This window comes from Typha latifolia, chromosome 4, assembly GCF_019914945.1.
Source record: "Typha latifolia isolate L0001 chromosome 4, TyphaL0001v2, whole genome shotgun sequence".
In the NCBI taxonomy this organism is placed as follows: Eukaryota; Viridiplantae; Streptophyta; class Magnoliopsida; order Poales; family Typhaceae; genus Typha; species Typha latifolia.
In genome coordinates, this window is record NC_133089.1 from 1,242,629 (window position 1) to 1,259,620 (window position 16,992).

Sequence of the window (16,992 nt, forward strand, 5' to 3'; positions counted from 1 at the left end):
TGCCAAAGCATACTCGATTAAATTAATTAGCAAGTATAATTTTAAAGGTATCTTTTGCACTAAAAGATCTTTGAAATTAATGTGTGTGCCCCTTATGAGTCCTTTATTTGAAATTAATGGCAATTGTGAGTAGGTATGCGGAAAAAAAAACGAGATTCGTAAATTTATAGTATGCATATTGGGTTAGAGAAACCCAAATATATATGATCCTTATTGATCTTAGTCGGATCCGGGTCGGATAAATCCACCCGCTAATCACGATCGTATCACAACCCCTAGCCGCTTGCCAGTGGAAATCCGTCTCCATCCTTTTAAATGAAACGCTTGGCGCTCCGAATCCGAAACATTCTCCGCCGCCACAAGGCTGCCGGTCCGATCCCTCACCTGGTAACTTCATTCCTCCTCGTCTCTCTCTCTCTCTCTCTCTCTCTCTCTAGAGCTAAAATCTTCGTTCTTGACCAGATGGATTCCGCTTCTTCGTCGTCTTCGTTGTCATTGTCGGAGAGGTATTGTTACAATCCGATTCTTCGCTGGAATCCGCAGGTCGAGGAGTACTTCGCTGCCGCCTACGGAGCCGAGCACTTTGCTCGTATCTCCAAAGCCCTAACGTAAGCCTTGTTCTCATCACTTCGATCGATATTTTAGTTAGGATGTAAGAAAGAACTGTTGAAAAATGATTGTATAGCTTTTACCTTTGGAATTACGTGTTATGGATTCAAGCAAAGCAAATACAGGGAGCGTTCTTTACCTCTTTATACGGTTCGCAGCCTAATATTTTAGTTGTTCTTTCGCGCTTACGATTTGACATGGTGTTGGTTGAGTGGATTTAGAGATTATCAGGATCGCAACTTTAGCTGAAAAATTTGTAATAAATTTTGTCTTTCAGATCTTTGATTGCATATCTGCAATTAACTGAGTTGAGGATTTGGCGACGGTTCAACAAAGAAAGATGCGAAAAAGATAATGGTGTCTTTATCGTCAGAACCATTGTTAGGGCTCCAATAAGAGGAAAAATAAAAGGTTTTGAGCCTTTTTATATTCTTTTGTCACCTATAGCTGGGTTTTCGTTCTATTATAGTTTTTATTTTGTGCTCAAGATTTGATTTAGTGTTGGGTCAGCTAATTAGATGCGTTTGCAGGAAACTAAAGTTCATTGTCCGAAATCCTTGTGCCCCTTTACCATCCAACCCATTTTTAGTAAACTATCTGATGTATGGGGGTGAATTCTTGATGTCTTGGTTGTTTCTCATCATTTTATTGGTGTAAAATCCATTATATACTTAACAAGTCCAATAACTCCATTTTGAGTTAGGAAGCATTTGTGCTCAATTTTTATAAGAGAAAGATCCGTAAATAAAATAGCACTATAGCAATGATTCTGCCTTTCTGGAAATATAACTTAGGTGGGTTCTGAATTAGTGAGGTTGAGAAACAAAACTCATGATATTATTCTGCATGAGAACTAATAGCCAGTTCTTGGTTTTTCCTTAAGGTCAACTTTTGGTACTGGATAAATTGATAACCTTTAAAATTTGACATTTTTGTTTCTGGTTTAGTCATTTATGTCAATGTTTTTCTGCAATCATGCGTATCTTTTGAATAAGAAGTACCTGGCTTAACATATGAGGTACTTCTTTTTCTCTGTTTAGGCGGCCGTCATGCTATTCTTGTATTCGAGTGAACACTCTCAAGTCATCTAGTGATGCTGTTAGGAAAAAGCTAATGGACATTTTAGAAGGAAATGATATTTCTGATGTATTTGATCACATGGAAATCCGCAAGAGTGCTGAATCTGAAGATCATCAAGTAATGGGTCCAGGAAGGATGTCAAATGCCATTGGCACCAGTTGTGATGGAGATACTCCTATTGGAGTACGAGAAAGCTATCACATTTGTAAGTGCCAATATCCTGGTCTTGAAAATGTTTTGTTTGTTAGAGGTTCGGGACCACACATGCTATGCTTTGATGACCAATCTGGCCAATCCCTGAAGGAAGTAATTGTGAGTCGGAAATGTGCGGAGGCAGTTCTCCGAGGAGCACAGGTATCACTTTTGCTAATAGATACATATGATATTTGTTGCCACTTTTTAAGTTCCCTAAACTATGGTTCTCGTACTCCTCATTTCTAAACAAAGTAAAATATCCCCATTTCATGTTTGCCTCCTCTTTGAAGGATTCTCAGTTAAATGGCCAACTATGAAATGAAAAGTCATCATGTTATGTTCTTATGAATTTAAAAACTTTGAGCATCAGTTACCTTGGTGTTTTGTATAATCATTCTCGATCTGCAGATATTTGTCCCTGGTGTGTTGGCTTGTAGTTCACATGTTGAAATAGGGGACAAGGTTGCAGTGTCAGTTGCTGTTGAACAACCTGTTCAGGATGGCGGATGGGCTGTTGGCATAACCCGTGGAACTGTTCTACAGGGACTTGAATCAGGCAAGCAATTTGACTACATAATTTCCACACACAGATATATATATATATATAGACATCCTGCCTTTGGTTTTGAAGACTTTTCCACCAAGAACAGATGACATATCATTTGGCTCTGAAACAACAAAATCCAGCAGTTAGGTGCCTGCCTTCTACTAAAGTGAAGAGGAAAAAACCCATTAATTTCCATCGTTTGAGAAATTTTCATCCTTCATAGTTGCTCAATTTGGATATTTTTTTCTTTACTATTGTTTTGCCACATGTAGATTGTTATATTATCTGGGCATATGCATAATTTCCTCATCAACTCATATCAGTCTTATATTATGTTTATTTATTCAACTAGTTTTTGATAAATAATCTGCAGATAGTTGGTTTCTAATTTTGATCCTTCTACTGGTGATGATGTATCTATAATATGACACTCTTAAAAGTTGCCTAGGTTTGGAAACTTCGAGTTAGAATTATCATATATATTATACACTATCAACTAATGTTGGTTGTCATATATTTGACTAATAGCTTATGAGTGTGGCATAGGTAGGGTAGGCAATTGGGTCGGTTAGCCGGGTTTGGGTCGGGTTGAGTTCGAATCGAATCATGATATTGTAAATACAAACACAACTCATTTATTAAACATATTATACAGGTTATCCCGTGGCACAAGTTATTAAAATATATAAGCTATTTAGGTTATAAATGAGTTTTTTTTTTCACATTATAAAGTGATTTTTTTTATTATAAATGGATTTATTTGGGTTATAAATGAGTTTGTCTTGTTATAAACGAATTAGTTCAGGTCATAACGAGTTAGCGGGTCGAGTCATAAACGAGTTAAACGGGTTAAGGTAATAAATACAAACACAACCCCTTTAATAATTGGGTTAGGCAGGTTGGCTCATTTATATTTGAATCTAATTTAACTAAACCCATACCTGTTTAAAAGTCGGGTTATTGTATCAAATTATTTAGTCGGTGTCAATTTTTGCGACCCCTAGAAATAGGGATGCATCATTTATTGGATATTGGGCAGTAACAGATTTAACTCATATGGTTCAAAAGGGGCTGCTAGCAATTGAGATTACCCTTAACATTCTGTTTTCTTAAGCATCACGAATTTTGAAATGGTACATACATTTACTGATGTACATATCCTGCCCCTTCCTTTTCATTATGGCAAGGTACTAGGGCAGTTTCTTGTAGGACAATTAGACTCCTTTCTGAAATGTTCACTTTTCTTCTAAGGTTGGTTGAATCTTTTTTTTTTCCTGTCTTTTGTGCCCTATTATATGAAAGGAAGATGACAAAAGGCAGATAGAGGGAAAAAAAGTTGAGACTTTTGTTACGTCAATTTATCCTTCACTTTCTTTTATATGGTGTTGTAGTAGTGATTTTGACAACTGAGAGACATGCTTAATCAAAATTCTGTTATTCTATAAGAATTATAGTGCTTATCAGGGAATTTAGGGTCACCCTGAAAATTAAAACTTCATAAAGATTGTTTAATGTCTTGAATTTCCTAATAAGAGAAAGAGAGGTGCTGTTAAATCGATAGGTATGTATTACACCAGGAATATAGTATGTACTGAATAGTTTTTGTCTTTTTCACATTGCTATCCTTGACACAAAATGATATTTTTTGAATTTCATCTTAGGTTGAAGTTATTTGTGTTATTTTTGTATATTTCTCTGTTTCTTGGTAGTTGTTAATCCTACAAGATGTATTATTATAATTTTTTAATCTGAAACACCAGATGCATGCATGCTAAACTGATCCTATCTATTGCCAAATTAAAATATAACAGACGCTCATTATCAGGAAAGAAACAGCCTGTACATTGGGCAAGGAATCACTTTGATGTCAAGGTCTGGAATCTTTCGTGCTTCTGAAGGAATTGCAGTAGATATGAAAGATCGTGTATACAAACTTCCATCCTTTAATGGTATAGAAATTTTGAATGGTGCCTTTTCCTTTTCAAATTTTACGGTTCTTCAAACAATATATCTTTCTCAAAAGTATCTTCTTGATAAAAGAAAATCTGGCGGATGCTCTTACTGATTCAAATAATAAGTTAAATAATCCAGCTCCTCCATGCCAAACAATTGATATATAAAGATGTCCACTAGCTTGCAATTATGTTGCTTGATGTATATGCATCTGATCATTGGGAGAGGGAAGGTGGATGTGGAAGTATATTGATAGATCTTTGTTAATTTGACACTTTGGGTCCAAGCTGAAGGGGGAAAAGTAGTGAAGGAAACAGGAGAATAGTATGGAAACAAAGAAATATGTTAGAGAAACGAGTACAAATGGTTTTTTCTTTCTAAGAGAAAGGACATAGGAAGTATGTTTATAAAATCCCTCTGAGTTTAAGAGAAAAACCATATATAAATGAATGTAATTTATTTATTTTCGTCGTTGTCTCTAATTTTAAAAGATATTGCTGAATAATTAAAACTATGACTTGTTTAAATAGAGCACCACCTAACTTGAAAACTTGGATAAAATCTTCAAGAATTATTTGGGAAACTTGAAAAGTTATACTTAGCCTTTGTAATCCTACTGGCTATTATTATCTGCTCTGACTTTTTTTATGGGAAAGAGACAATTATATCTCAAGAAGATACTTCACTTTGTTTCTTCAATTTGACATGTGTCAATAGATGCTATTTTGTTATGTACTTTTTTTTAAGAACCACTTTACCAAAGCACTTAACAGGTAATTTTTTCGTCTGATATTTTTCATCCAGATTAAGTGTTAGGAAAACTCATAAAAGAGAATTTAAAGTTTAAAGTTAAATTATTATCATAACATGTGGAGCTTTAGAAAGTTCTCCAGATTACACAGCATTTTATTAAAGATCTCTACAAAAACCAAATTTCTGATGCATTTCCTGACTTTTGTTCCCTTTCCTTGGCTAGATGTTCTTGAAGGAGAAATATTCCTCCAAAATTTGCCCAGCATTATTACTGCTCGTATTCTAGGTATGAGTTAAGAATGATGATTTCCCACTCGTTCTTTCTATGTTCTCTTTTCTTCAGGTTTATGTTTGTTGCATTTTTATTATGTTTTACTGTCAAGGTCTAAGATTTGGTGCCAATAACTTCTTAAATGCATCTCTGACAATTTGTGGGGCTAGAAATAAACACTGCAAAATGACCTTGGTCTATCTTATGGAGAATGACAATTTATATAAAATTTAATGGTGAAAGCACATTCACACACATATAAACTATTCATTTTAGGCACTGAGAGCTGTTGTAAACCTACATTCTGTATTATACAATCTATCAACACTTTGGATATTACTCATCTTTATGTGCTAGTACAATGAGGATAAAAGGGAACTGTCTGGGAAGCATCATGAAACTAAGTATAAAAACTAACTCCACCTTTTTTTAATACTTTCTTCCGTTAAAGCACTGTGAACTTCACTTTTTGCATATTTTAGTTTTTTAGTATTACCTTGCAATTTCGGTAGTTAATCGAAAGAAAGATCATTATATGCTTTCAAGTTAGCTTCCTTAATTACTTTCTTAGCTTCTCTCTTTTGCTAATTGTTTCTTTTTTGCACATACATATAGTTTGAACTTTAATGGGCAGGTAGATGAGACATCATCATAGCTTTCAATCTTCAAACAATATGCTTGATGACAATGGAGCTGTTTTATGTTGCTATCCTTGTAATTAAAAATTCATAATAATGTTTTTAATTTTTTACACTTTGCTGTTCTAGACTACCTGTACAGGGTCCATTACGGTAAAAGGCAGGAACAGTACATAATAATGGGAACATAAATGTGACAATCAGTGTGCTTGATATAATGTGAGAATCCAGGAAGGCAAAATATAGATGACCCATTGCAGGAATGTATAATTTGAATATCCGGTACCCTACAAGAATGGTTCATGCAAAATGTGGAGGCATCTTTGGTGTCATACATCAAAAGTAGAGAACTATATTATGCTCCTAGATCATCTTATTGTTAATGCATGCCAATGTCATGCTTGCGAAAGCAACATGCTCTAGAGTTTAGGTTTGGTGTATCATGTCAGGCAATGAATAAAATGTTATAACAATAGGAGATTCTGACAGTGAGTTGATCACATGAGGAAAATACAATAAATTTTCTAGTAATATTTTATTATTTGTCTGCCACTCTGATATCAATTGTTCTGGTTGTTAAGTAAATCATCAAATGACAATTTCAAATTGATGCAGGTTTTAAGTTTTGCAGATGAAATTGAAAACTGACAATTACATTCTTGAAAGCTATATGGTGGCATCTTTTATGTAGATTGTCATTAAAGACCTCGTTGTTTCTCTCATTTTATATCTTGTATGAGTTTATTTGTCTAATTATGTCGTCAGTCTTTTTGTTTCACAGATCCCCAACAAGGAGAACGGATATTGGACATGTGTGCTGCTCCAGGAGGAAAGACTACTGCAATTGCTATCCTTATGAAGGACAAAGGAGAGGTTGTTGCCACTGATAGATCTCACAATAAGGTGATATCTTACTTAATGCACTAATTTTGTGCTGTTTTGGGGCATTAGAGTTTCAACTGTAGATTCTACTGGGACTTGACCTTTATAGTGATTGCCATAAGAGGTTGAAAATTTCTTGATCATTAAAGAGGTTGAGAAGGGGTGAATGGTTCCTAGTTTAAATATATTACCTGCATAGCTATCATAGCAACGCTATAAAAGGTTAAACAGAGAGTGCAGTCTTAACAAATTTTTTTTATCTTGTCTGTGTGTCTGTGGATTGCCTATATATTTATGTAAAAGGCATGTTTCGTAATAACTTTTTCTTTTCTTTTTATGATTTCATCTACTTTTCTTTCATTCCTCAATGATGAATATAGATGTATCTTCAGGTGATGGATATTTTGAAGTTGGCTGCCGAGATGGACTTACATTGTATCAAAGCATATAAACTCGACGCTCTTAAATCTGTTCAGAGGGCTGATGAGGGAAGTAATGTTGGCATGGCAGATCATAAGGTTGAAGCATTAAATATAACAGCAGAAGATCTGAGCTCGTTTGGATCTGCAGCTGATATTGAAGTGCCTAGTATTGAAAAATGCAGCTCCAGTTTGACAATCACACAATCTGGTAGAAGCATGCCACTATCTTTACCTCTTTTTTCTTTCCTTCATCTTGTAAGCAACTAAGTAGATGAATATCTTCCTTTCATTTCATGAAATTTAATGATGATTTGATTTCTAAGGTTGATGTCTTCTGAAAGTCAAGAACTAAGTCCACTTGTTACGAATTTACTGTGAGGTTGACTAGGTCTTTTAAGCCAAGTCACCATAAGTGATGGTTTTATTGTCTTACTTTAACAATATAAATTGCAGATTGGTTGAACTGATTTAATAGCATCTGCCCTAAATGAGCTTTCTTCTATCCTAAGATTAGTAACTTCTAACTATAAGTTATTGTTCAGTGGATAACAGAAAACCAGATGTGGGAAGGTACCTGAGCAAGGCCACCCTTAGGAAGGATGCACGAAGGATGAGAAATGGACCAGGAAGAAACCATTGCATGGGTAGTCGGGTTGAAAACTCAAAGGGCTTTATGCCTAATAGTTTTGATCGAGTTCTTCTTGATGCTCCATGTTCTGCACTTGGCTTGAGACCTCGACTATTTACTGCAGAGGTAAGGTTCTTTTTCTTAATCTATTTGGTAAGGCTAGATACATACTGATAAACCATGGCATTCTGAGGCAACCCTTTATATGTGTTTTGTCTTAAATTTCTGATTAAGGAGTGGTCCTAAATAGGTAGCCTATAGTCTTGGGTCATCTCTAGATAGGTATGAGAACATTTCTATCTGGATCTCAGATTCTGTTCCGTTGATCTTCAAATGATTGATATTTACATGATTATTCTTCCTTCTACTCCTAATTATCATATCTAAGGTTTTCCAATCATGTTGCTAAGGTCATCTTTTCAAATAAACTGAAACAAAACTGATTAACAACTTCTGTAGGATATTTTTATATATCTATTTATAACACCTTCAGTTTGGGCCTGCCTACTTTTACAAGATTCTTTTTGGTTCTAGGTTAGATGGTTATGGACCTATGGTGATATCAAAGCTGATTGACAGATATATAATGATATTAGACTTTCTTTATTCGACCACTATTCAGCTATAGCTAGAGAGGTTTCATTTTCAGGTAACATTGGAATCTTTGAGAACTCATGCTAAATATCAAAGAAGGATGTTTGACCAAGCCGTTCAACTAGTTCGTCCAGGTGGTGTGATTGTATATTCCACGTGAGTTTTCATCATCCATGCTTTGTTCTATTATACTGTTTGTTGAAATTGCCTGCACAAGTTGCATGGTGATCTGTATCCTTAGGATAAGCATTTTATGCAATGCACCAAGAGAAATTAGCATACTAAATGCATAAGATTTCGGTTTCAAAGCCTGATTTTCACATGTAGATATACTTATCCAAATTAAGCATTTGATCATATGAATTGAGAAATAGAAGAATAGTATATTGCAGCTTAATTTTTTTTTCTCTCTCCTTGATCTTTTCTTTTCTATGTTTATTGAAGCTTTCACATTGTCCATCAGTTTGTCTTCTGTTGATGATTGACAGTTTGACATTTCATTGTCAGTTAAGTGAATCTCTATAAAGGAATTCCAATATGAGGATATAAAGAATCATGCCCTTTAGTTGTACTTTATTAGCTGCAGAACCTTTAATGGCACTATAGGTAAAGCTGTTAGTATGCTTAGTTACTTGACATTGATTATGAGAATATGTATCATCGGAGCCTTGTCTTGTCCCTTTTCTGTCAGATCTTGTTTCTTAGGCATTCTTTAATGTTTTGGCTCTTTTCTCACCCTTCCAGTCATGCAGTTATGGTCAATTTTCTGGTTGCTTTGTCATGGCCCATCTCCTCTAGTGTACATAAAAGGCGGATCTCTTGCTTGTTCATTTTCAATCTATTTGATTGACATCTTCAGGATCATGATTGCTAGGAGGTGTCTAAACGCAACTTTCATTGACTTCTTTAACTTCTGTTCATATCTAACATTCGTGATCCTCAAGATGTATTTAACTGCCCATCCTTCAGTTTTTTAAGTAATGGTATTTTTCTTCCTCAACATTACTCTTGTGTGAGATATTGAACTGCCGATTCTATTTATGATAATAGATGCTCCTTATCCATGATTCCTATATTAAAAACAGATCTCATAATTCTTGATGCCTCTTCCTCCTTCCTATCTAATTACTAACTATAAAAGGTTCTCTTACAAATTGTGCCATATTTTCCTTAGTCTCTTCTATCTAGAATCACTGAGGATGTGGAAACATCAATAATTAAAAGATATGGGAGCTTCAAACTTTGAATAATTATGTTTATAGGAAGTTCTGCTGATTGCTGATGCATCTTCTTAGTTTTGAGTACTCTTTTGTTATTTTTGCTATTAACATGTGCCACCTTAGATTGTTTAAATAAGATGACTTGGTCCTCATATTTGTGGCATAATAAATTGTTTTGGGAGGTCACTTTGTCTGACAGTCATTGTTGCCATAATGTATACTTCTCTGGTTTGTGTCACCTTGACCTCTCCAGTAATGGGAGTAATGTTATATATATATATATGCCTGCTATCTAGGAATCTACCTTCATCGTTTGTTCTTTTCTTTTTGGAAATTGATTCTGAATTCAGTCAATTTTTTTCCAGATGAGTGTTTATCCTTTCTCTGGTGATTGGAATGCTGCGGAATCACTTAAATTCTTTATAGACAATATTTTCTGGTGTTCATTTTGTTATTTCGGTTTTTTGGCAGGCATCATACTTAATGAATGTCTGTTTACGTACAGTTTTGACTCATAGTTTCATGCTTTTAGATGTACCATAAATCCAGGAGAGAATGAAGCTTTGGTTCGATATGCATTGGATACATACAAGTTCCTCTCATTGGCATCACAGGTAAGCTTGCCTAGTGGGTTAGTTTCATAAGATGCAAATTCACTAGCTCTGCCGTTTCATAAATTATATTTGCTGAATCAGTTATAGGGAGGTTGTGTGTTATTAGTAACCAAGGTTTTAACTTCTATGTTTCTGCTGCAAGATACATGCTCGTCAGTATGATACCATGCTGACTAATGATAGCGTCACCTATCTCACCCTGGGTATTCTCTAGGCCAACCTATGCTGTTAACCTTCTAGCACAGTATGTGCTGTGTTCCATGGTCATAATAGTATGCCAATATCACAGGATGATCTCTGAATGTTGTTACATGATGGTTTTTCAGATCTATAAGCTTATGACTAATTTGTACTTGCACTTTCTAACTATATCAACATGCACTTTCTCATTATTCCTTTGCTCCAAAATTCTCAGCACCCAAAAATTGGAGGACCTGGTATTGTTGGTCGTTGTGAGTCGCTCAACAAGTCATATGAAGAGTTAGTTCCCTACCTTTTTTTTAAGTTTGTTTTGTTTAGTTGTAATATTCTGTTAAAATAAATCTCACAGTGGAACTATATTGAAGTATATCTTGTTGGCATTGTCTGCATGGGTTTAGAATACCAATATTCAAGTCGTTCAGATAAGCTCTAAACTGTAAACCAGAGAAATTATTGAGAAACTATTTTTTACAAAAGTGATCCTTGGGTAAATGGATAAGATGTTCTTCAATAGTTAAAATCTTGGTTGTACTCTTGCCAGGTATGCTTGAATATCATGAGCAGGACTACTTTTTTATTTCTGGTTATCTACTAGAGTGACAAGTTTAATTTCTTCTCTAAGAACGAATGACAAGTTTAATTTTTCCCTCAGAACAATTAGATATGCTGATATGTAAGAAGTTTTTCTGTTAAAATTCATCATTGAAAAATTGCTGCACAAAAGATGATATTTATTGCATCCCAACTCCTAAGCAGATGAGTTAAACATAATAGTTCACTTTCTCATTGCAATGATGTCTTCAACTCCTTGGATTCAGGATCCACCATTTTGATAATGTCCATTTTAACACTTATTTGGATGTTTATGTATCTCCAGTTCTGTTGTGAACTTTTACTTATCAATCCTATCTAACCGGACATTAAACAATTTCTATTGGGAATGATTATTGTTGGGTGTTTCCTTTACTAGTTACCTTTAAGAATCATTGTTCAGATTGCAGAGCTCCCTGATTTCCTCATGCTATTTTACTAATACAGGGAATGGCTGACACAAAGTGAAGCAGAACTTGTCCAGAGATTTGACCCATCATCTTCACTCGACACAATTGGTTTCTTTATTGCAAAATTTGATGTTGGCCAGAAAGATGTTAAAGTCCCAGGTGATTTTTTCTACCTCCATTTTGAGCAATCTTGTCATTATGCTGCTGCACTATCTGATGTCTCTACTTAAATGAGATTTTATGCAGGCCTTGTACGTAATATTCTTCCTGCTCGAGTTTGTTTTGCAACTTGCTACTTAGTCTTTTGTTGACGATTATTGGAGCAGTATATTTTCCTTCATAGCACCAAACACCTCCTGAGAAATAGATTAAATATGCATCACATCACTCCAATATTTTAAGAAAGTGACAGTGCAATATTTCTTGCTATAGAAACATTTTCTGATATTAAAGAGAAGATTGAATATCTGCAGAAGATATGATAATATCTAATCCTTCACTACTGAATTCTGGTTTTATTAGTAAATCTTTGCCTAGAGAAAAAAATTTGTCATCGTCTTCAATTTCGTTGGATGTTTCAACTTTAATTCCATCTCCTTGAGTATCTTGTGTCCTCATGTCTGAAATGCTACGTTCCAAGATGGAAGTAGTAAACATTGTGAGCTGACACCAGATAATGCCAAACATAACCACAAAGTAATGAATTTACCTTTTTCGTAATGTGATTCTCATTTTTGCATATTTGATTGTATACTTGTTTCATGCTTAGTGTGATCTGATCTTTACGATTATTCTGTTTTTTTCCAGCATAGAGCTTTTCATCCTAATGTGATACTCATCGAAGACAAGAACAACCAGATATCCGTTGCACAAGGACAACTGAAACGCTAGACTACATTCAGTTAATGAGGTAAATGGAAGATACAAAAGGTCTTTATTGCCAACAGACCTCTAGCATAAGCACATGCAGCACATCTAGCATTCAGGATTTTAGATGCTGAGGACCTATGCTAAGGTAAAAACAAAGTTACCATCCATCTTGGTACGTAGAGCTGGAGAACTTGAACGCCAAGCGTGCTAATTTTCTAACTGACAGTTTCTTTGGGGTGGTTGACCACTCGCTCTCTCAGCCTTCTTTTGCTGATTTTAGTGCCCCATTTGACGACTATACCTTCTCTTTGACAATAATAACCATGGACGCTATTTCTTTCTTCCCAGGTGCTGCATTTTTTTTTTTTTTTTTGAGAATCTAAATTATTGATACAGTATAAGGTGAACTGTGATACCCTTTTGGCTTTCAAGTACTAAATTTCTATTTCCAAATTAGAAGAATATATTGTAGTTCTTGCCTTTTCTTTTTTGTGCATAATTTAGCTGAACTGCTACAATCATTGATACTGAAAAGTGCAAAATTTTGTTGCACAATTATATGTATAACATTTGATGGTGCTCTCCAAATTAGAAATGGAAATGGAATAAAAGATGGTAGAGAGGAATACCATACTCCTGTTCGAGGTATTAATTGCAACCCAAAGAGAGAAGTAGTTCTATATTATTTATTTGTCAATTTGTAATTTGTTTGAAAGATCTTGGGGGCTCGTCTCTTTGTCCGCCGCCTATATCGCCGTTGACTCCTTGTTTTACTTAAAATTTTCAAAACGGACAGTAATAAGGGAGTATTCTTTTCCGTAATTCCGTGTTCCATTCTCTTTATCCATCTAGGCAGAGGAAGAGAAAATAGGCATTTTGGTTATAAATATATGTATAATATACTTATTATCTAATGTACCTGTACATGGAGTCGATTGAAAATATTTTAGAGAAATAAAAGCTATTTAATGAGTGAGATTTAAAAAAATTATAGGTAGGCTAATGGGATAGTGCTTAGTTGAGGATTAAATGAGAATTTAATGGTGTTTTAAATTTTTTTTAAAGATTATTTATATTATAATATTCAATGAAATATTGATGGAGGAAGTTTGGTGATATAATTAGATAATTTAGAGAGATGTATGTGTTATATTATTTTTTTGAGTTGGGTGAAAATTAAAAGGAGTGATGGTGGAGAGGGTAGAAAGTAAAATATAATCAAAAGAAAACTTTATGGGTGGAAATACACGAAAAGCCTAAAATTGTAGGTGGAAATACACGAAAAGTTTTCTTTAATTCGTTTCGAGACGTATGATGATTATTAATAAGTTTAGAAGAACATCATCTCCCCTCCATAAGCTCCAAATCTATAATGGACTCGGACAGCATACTAGGCGACCTCATTCAACGCCTTCGCCTCTACGTACCTCCCACTTCTCAAGACGACGAACAAGAGGAAGAAGGCGACGTTTCCAAGGTCGGCAACGGCGAGGACTTGGATGAGCGAGGGAAGGTGTTCTCCGCAGTAGGTTTGGTCGAGTCCGCCGCCGTCCCTCCATTTCCCCGGCCCGAGCGGTTCAAGCCCAAAAGGGCCGCCGTCTTGATTTGCCTCTTCGAGGGCGACAGCGGGGATCTCCGCGTCATCCTCACGAAGCGCTCCTCCACTCTCTCCACCCATTCCGGTTCGTTTGATCTCACGTTTATTCTAAATTTGAGGGTTTGATTTGAGATGCGTCAAAGGATTGAGCGAAAGATTGGGTTTTCTACAGTAAAGGTGACGCCTTTCTAGGGTTGGGTTGCAGGGGAGGTGTCGTTGCCGGGCGGGAAGGCGGAGGAGGGCGACGCTGACGATGGAGAGACTGCGACGAGAGAGGCCAAAGAGGAAATTGGGCTCGACCCGGCTCTTGTCACTGTGGTTGCGTTTCTTGAGCCCTTCTTGTCCCGGGTAAACTTTTCATCTTTTCTGTCTATAAAGATCTTTGCTTTGTGTTCTATAACTTGGAAAATGGAAATTTAAAATACATGAAATGTGATAAATAAGATCACATAACAGAGAAATTTTTTACATAACAGTAACTTTTGCATCAATCGATGAGCTGATGATATTAAGACTCAACAAATAGGAGTCTAGTGAAAGTAATACAGTTCAATGTAGCTACTTTTGACCTGCAAATGTTTCGTCGTCAGTTCTCAAAGTAAATTGCAAAAGAGAGATGAAAAAAGACTTGTATGTATGCTTTTGTCCAAAGAACTAGAAGAGAGAATTTGGCTTCAGACTGAAGAAAGGTTTTACAGCTTCTATTGGATTTATTATTATTATTATTATTATTATTATTATTATTATTATTATTATTATTATTATTTTGTCTTCATCTTCCTGCTGCAAATTTCTGTTAACTTCTTGATGAAGAGTGTTAAGTGATTATATGAAATCTAAGTTTTTCCTTGTTCACTGGTGTCGTATAGTAAAAGATAAAATAACGTTACAACTTGCTTCTTGTGAGAACTCTTTGAATACCCTCTTCTATGTTCCAAAAACATTACTACAATATCTTAATTATTCCTACTCTTTCCTCCATTTAACATCTACAATTATTAGGACTTGAATGAAAAACCGCACCATTTTCTTGACGAACTTTTGAAAACATATACTACAGACTCATAAGAAGGGAATTAGGAAACATCAGATGAGATAAAAGATTTGGCAAATCATACACATGCATTACTTGATATGTAGGTTAACGCTAATGAAATCAAATGCATGCGAAATGATCCTGATACCTTCTATGAACCTCATTATGTTGATAATTCAGTCAATGATGTTCATATTCTCTTTTGACAAAAAAATGAGGAATAAAAAAAACAGAGAATGGTATCATTGCATTCAGTTGTTGAATATGCATGACACGTAATCCAATTAGAGATGAACATCAGAAGAAAAAAAGAAGTGGAGCAAAAGATGCATCTGTTTCTAAAACTGCTGATAACAAGTAACTCGCTTTCTTTGCAGCATCTTCTTAGAGTTGCTCCTGTTGTTGGTATATTATCTAACAAGAAAGCATTTAAACCTGTCATTAATGCCTCTGAGGTGGAAGCAATTTTTGATGCACCCTTGGAGATGTTCCTCAAGGTTAATCTTTCTTTCTTTATATTCATTTTAATTTTATTCTCATCTTTCTCATTTTCCATTCCTCTCTGAGTATTCATCTCACAATGGATGCAGGATGAAAATCGCAGATCCGAGGAGCGAGAATGGTTGGGGGAGAAGTTTCTGGTTCACTACTTTGATTATGACACAGGGGATCAAAAATTTGTCATATGGGGTTTAACTGCAAGCATTCTAATACATGCTGCGACAGTTGTTTACCAGCGCTCACCTGCCTTCACGGAGCAAAAGCCCAAGTTCCGTGTGCCTCGCTATGTAAGGGGGAATTGTTCAATGCCCTGAACCGCTATATTCTGTTGTTCATTCGCAAGCTCAGTCATCCCAGTGCTGAGATAATACCATTTCAAGTTGCTCTTGGCTGTAAGATTATTAATAATGTGCAGCTTTCATATCTTTGGTATTCGCAACATGCTTGCCCTACTAAGATCAAAGCAAGTTGCAACTGAATATATTGAAATTTGTGGCATAAGGTTTTATTGCGTGCTTGAGAAAGAGGTGTCTATTGCTACAATTTAGCAAGTTATACATGTGGTCAGCTTGAGCCCTTTTGGATGCACTATTTTGATGTACGTTCTGCGTTTGTTTGGATGCGAGGTATGCCTTCGGCGTAATTATCGTATCTTGATGGACCTGTGAATGGGTTAGTAGAAGAGTATGGCTTTGCGATTTGCGAAGGATAGGATGGTCTTCCCGTACCTCTATATTGAAGAATTATAGCTATTTTGTTTCCATATATAACAGGACATAGAAGTTTTCTTATTCAGTTCAGTTCAGTTCGCCCAAAGAAACAGTGTTCTCGATTTCAAGGAATTGAAGTTGAGATCGAAAACAATTAAGCCATTTGTAAAGCCAAAAGGCTGATGGAAATAGGAGAACCCCATGTTACATCAAAAGGCTTATCTCTTTGACTTTTCTCATTAACGTACGTCTCTGCTACCAATGGATGAAGAAAGATGCGGAGTCAAACTAATTTCTCATGATAGGAGGTACTTGGTATTAGTAAAACAATTAATCTTCGGTAGCACCCTATGCAAAGAATATAGTTGCTATCTCACTTTGAACGATGGTGGAACTTCCACCAGAGTTTATGTAATTCGACAGTTTATTTTTCCCATAGATTTGGCCCTTCGGAACTCCGGTTCTACGCATGCAAACACACCTAAAACACAAAAATAAAATAAAAAAGTGGATCTCTCTCATTTCGTTTCTTATTAGAAAGGAAGAGAGCGATATTTTCCAACTTTATATATATTGCATCCCATCATTAATTACACACTTTATTAAATATTTATAATTTTTATTTTATCAAACGGTAAAAAAAATGACTACTCGCTAAAAGTGACTTTAT

The 16,992-nt window shown here is 35.4% G+C and overlaps 2 protein-coding genes across 4 annotated transcripts; both read left to right on the forward strand.

Moving 5' to 3' along the window:
• Positions 1-300: 300 nt before the first annotated feature.
• LOC140787292 (rRNA (cytosine-C(5))-methyltransferase NOP2C) lies at positions 301-13,109 on the forward strand. Of its 3 annotated transcripts, XM_073136142.1 has the most exons (14): positions 301-387; positions 463-608; positions 1,650-2,043; positions 2,293-2,440; positions 4,243-4,380; positions 5,361-5,423; positions 6,828-6,949; positions 7,321-7,558; positions 7,893-8,104; positions 8,628-8,728; positions 10,325-10,406; positions 10,822-10,886; positions 11,646-11,767; positions 12,416-13,109. In XM_073136142.1, exons 1-14 carry the CDS (start codon positions 316-318, stop codon positions 12,418-12,420), a joined length of 1,908 nt encoding a protein of 635 aa, XP_072992243.1. In that variant the 5' UTR covers positions 301-315; the 3' UTR covers positions 12,421-13,109. The 3 variants fall into 3 exon arrangements, 2 of the variants coding, with proteins under 2 accessions (XP_072992243.1, XP_072992244.1); XM_073136143.1 differs by lacking the exons at positions 301-387; positions 463-608 and adding an exon at positions 887-1,020; XR_012108793.1 differs by lacking the exons at positions 11,646-11,767; positions 12,416-13,109 and having other exon boundaries at positions 8,628-8,706; positions 10,822-10,871.
• Positions 13,110-13,761: 652 nt separating this feature from the next.
• LOC140787293 (nudix hydrolase 15, mitochondrial-like) lies at positions 13,762-16,136 on the forward strand. The gene is made up of 4 exons (XM_073136144.1): positions 13,762-14,160; positions 14,281-14,423; positions 15,489-15,608; positions 15,702-16,136. The coding sequence occupies exons 1-4, from the start codon at positions 13,851-13,853 to the stop codon at positions 15,924-15,926; spliced, it is 798 nt and encodes a 265-aa protein (XP_072992245.1). The 5' UTR covers positions 13,762-13,850; the 3' UTR covers positions 15,927-16,136.
• Positions 16,137-16,992: the final 856 nt, after the last annotated feature.

Coding starts and splice junctions, on each gene's coding strand:
- LOC140787292 (XM_073136142.1), top strand. CDS start 316: ATGAAACGCTTGGCGCTCCGAATCCGAAACATTCTCCGCCGCCACAAG. Junction 2,441..4,242: donor TCTACAGGGACTTGAATCAG/GCAAGCAATTTG, acceptor AAAATATAACAG/ACGCTCATTATCAGGAAAGA. Junction 5,424..6,827: donor TATTACTGCTCGTATTCTAG/GTATGAGTTAAG, acceptor TTTGTTTCACAG/ATCCCCAACAAGGAGAACGG.
- LOC140787293 (XM_073136144.1), top strand. CDS start 13,851: ATGGACTCGGACAGCATACTAGGCGACCTCATTCAACGCCTTCGCCTC. Junction 14,161..14,280: donor CACTCTCTCCACCCATTCCG/GTTCGTTTGATC, acceptor GTTGGGTTGCAG/GGGAGGTGTCGTTGCCGGGC. Junction 14,424..15,488: donor TTGAGCCCTTCTTGTCCCGG/GTAAACTTTTCA, acceptor CTTTCTTTGCAG/CATCTTCTTAGAGTTGCTCC.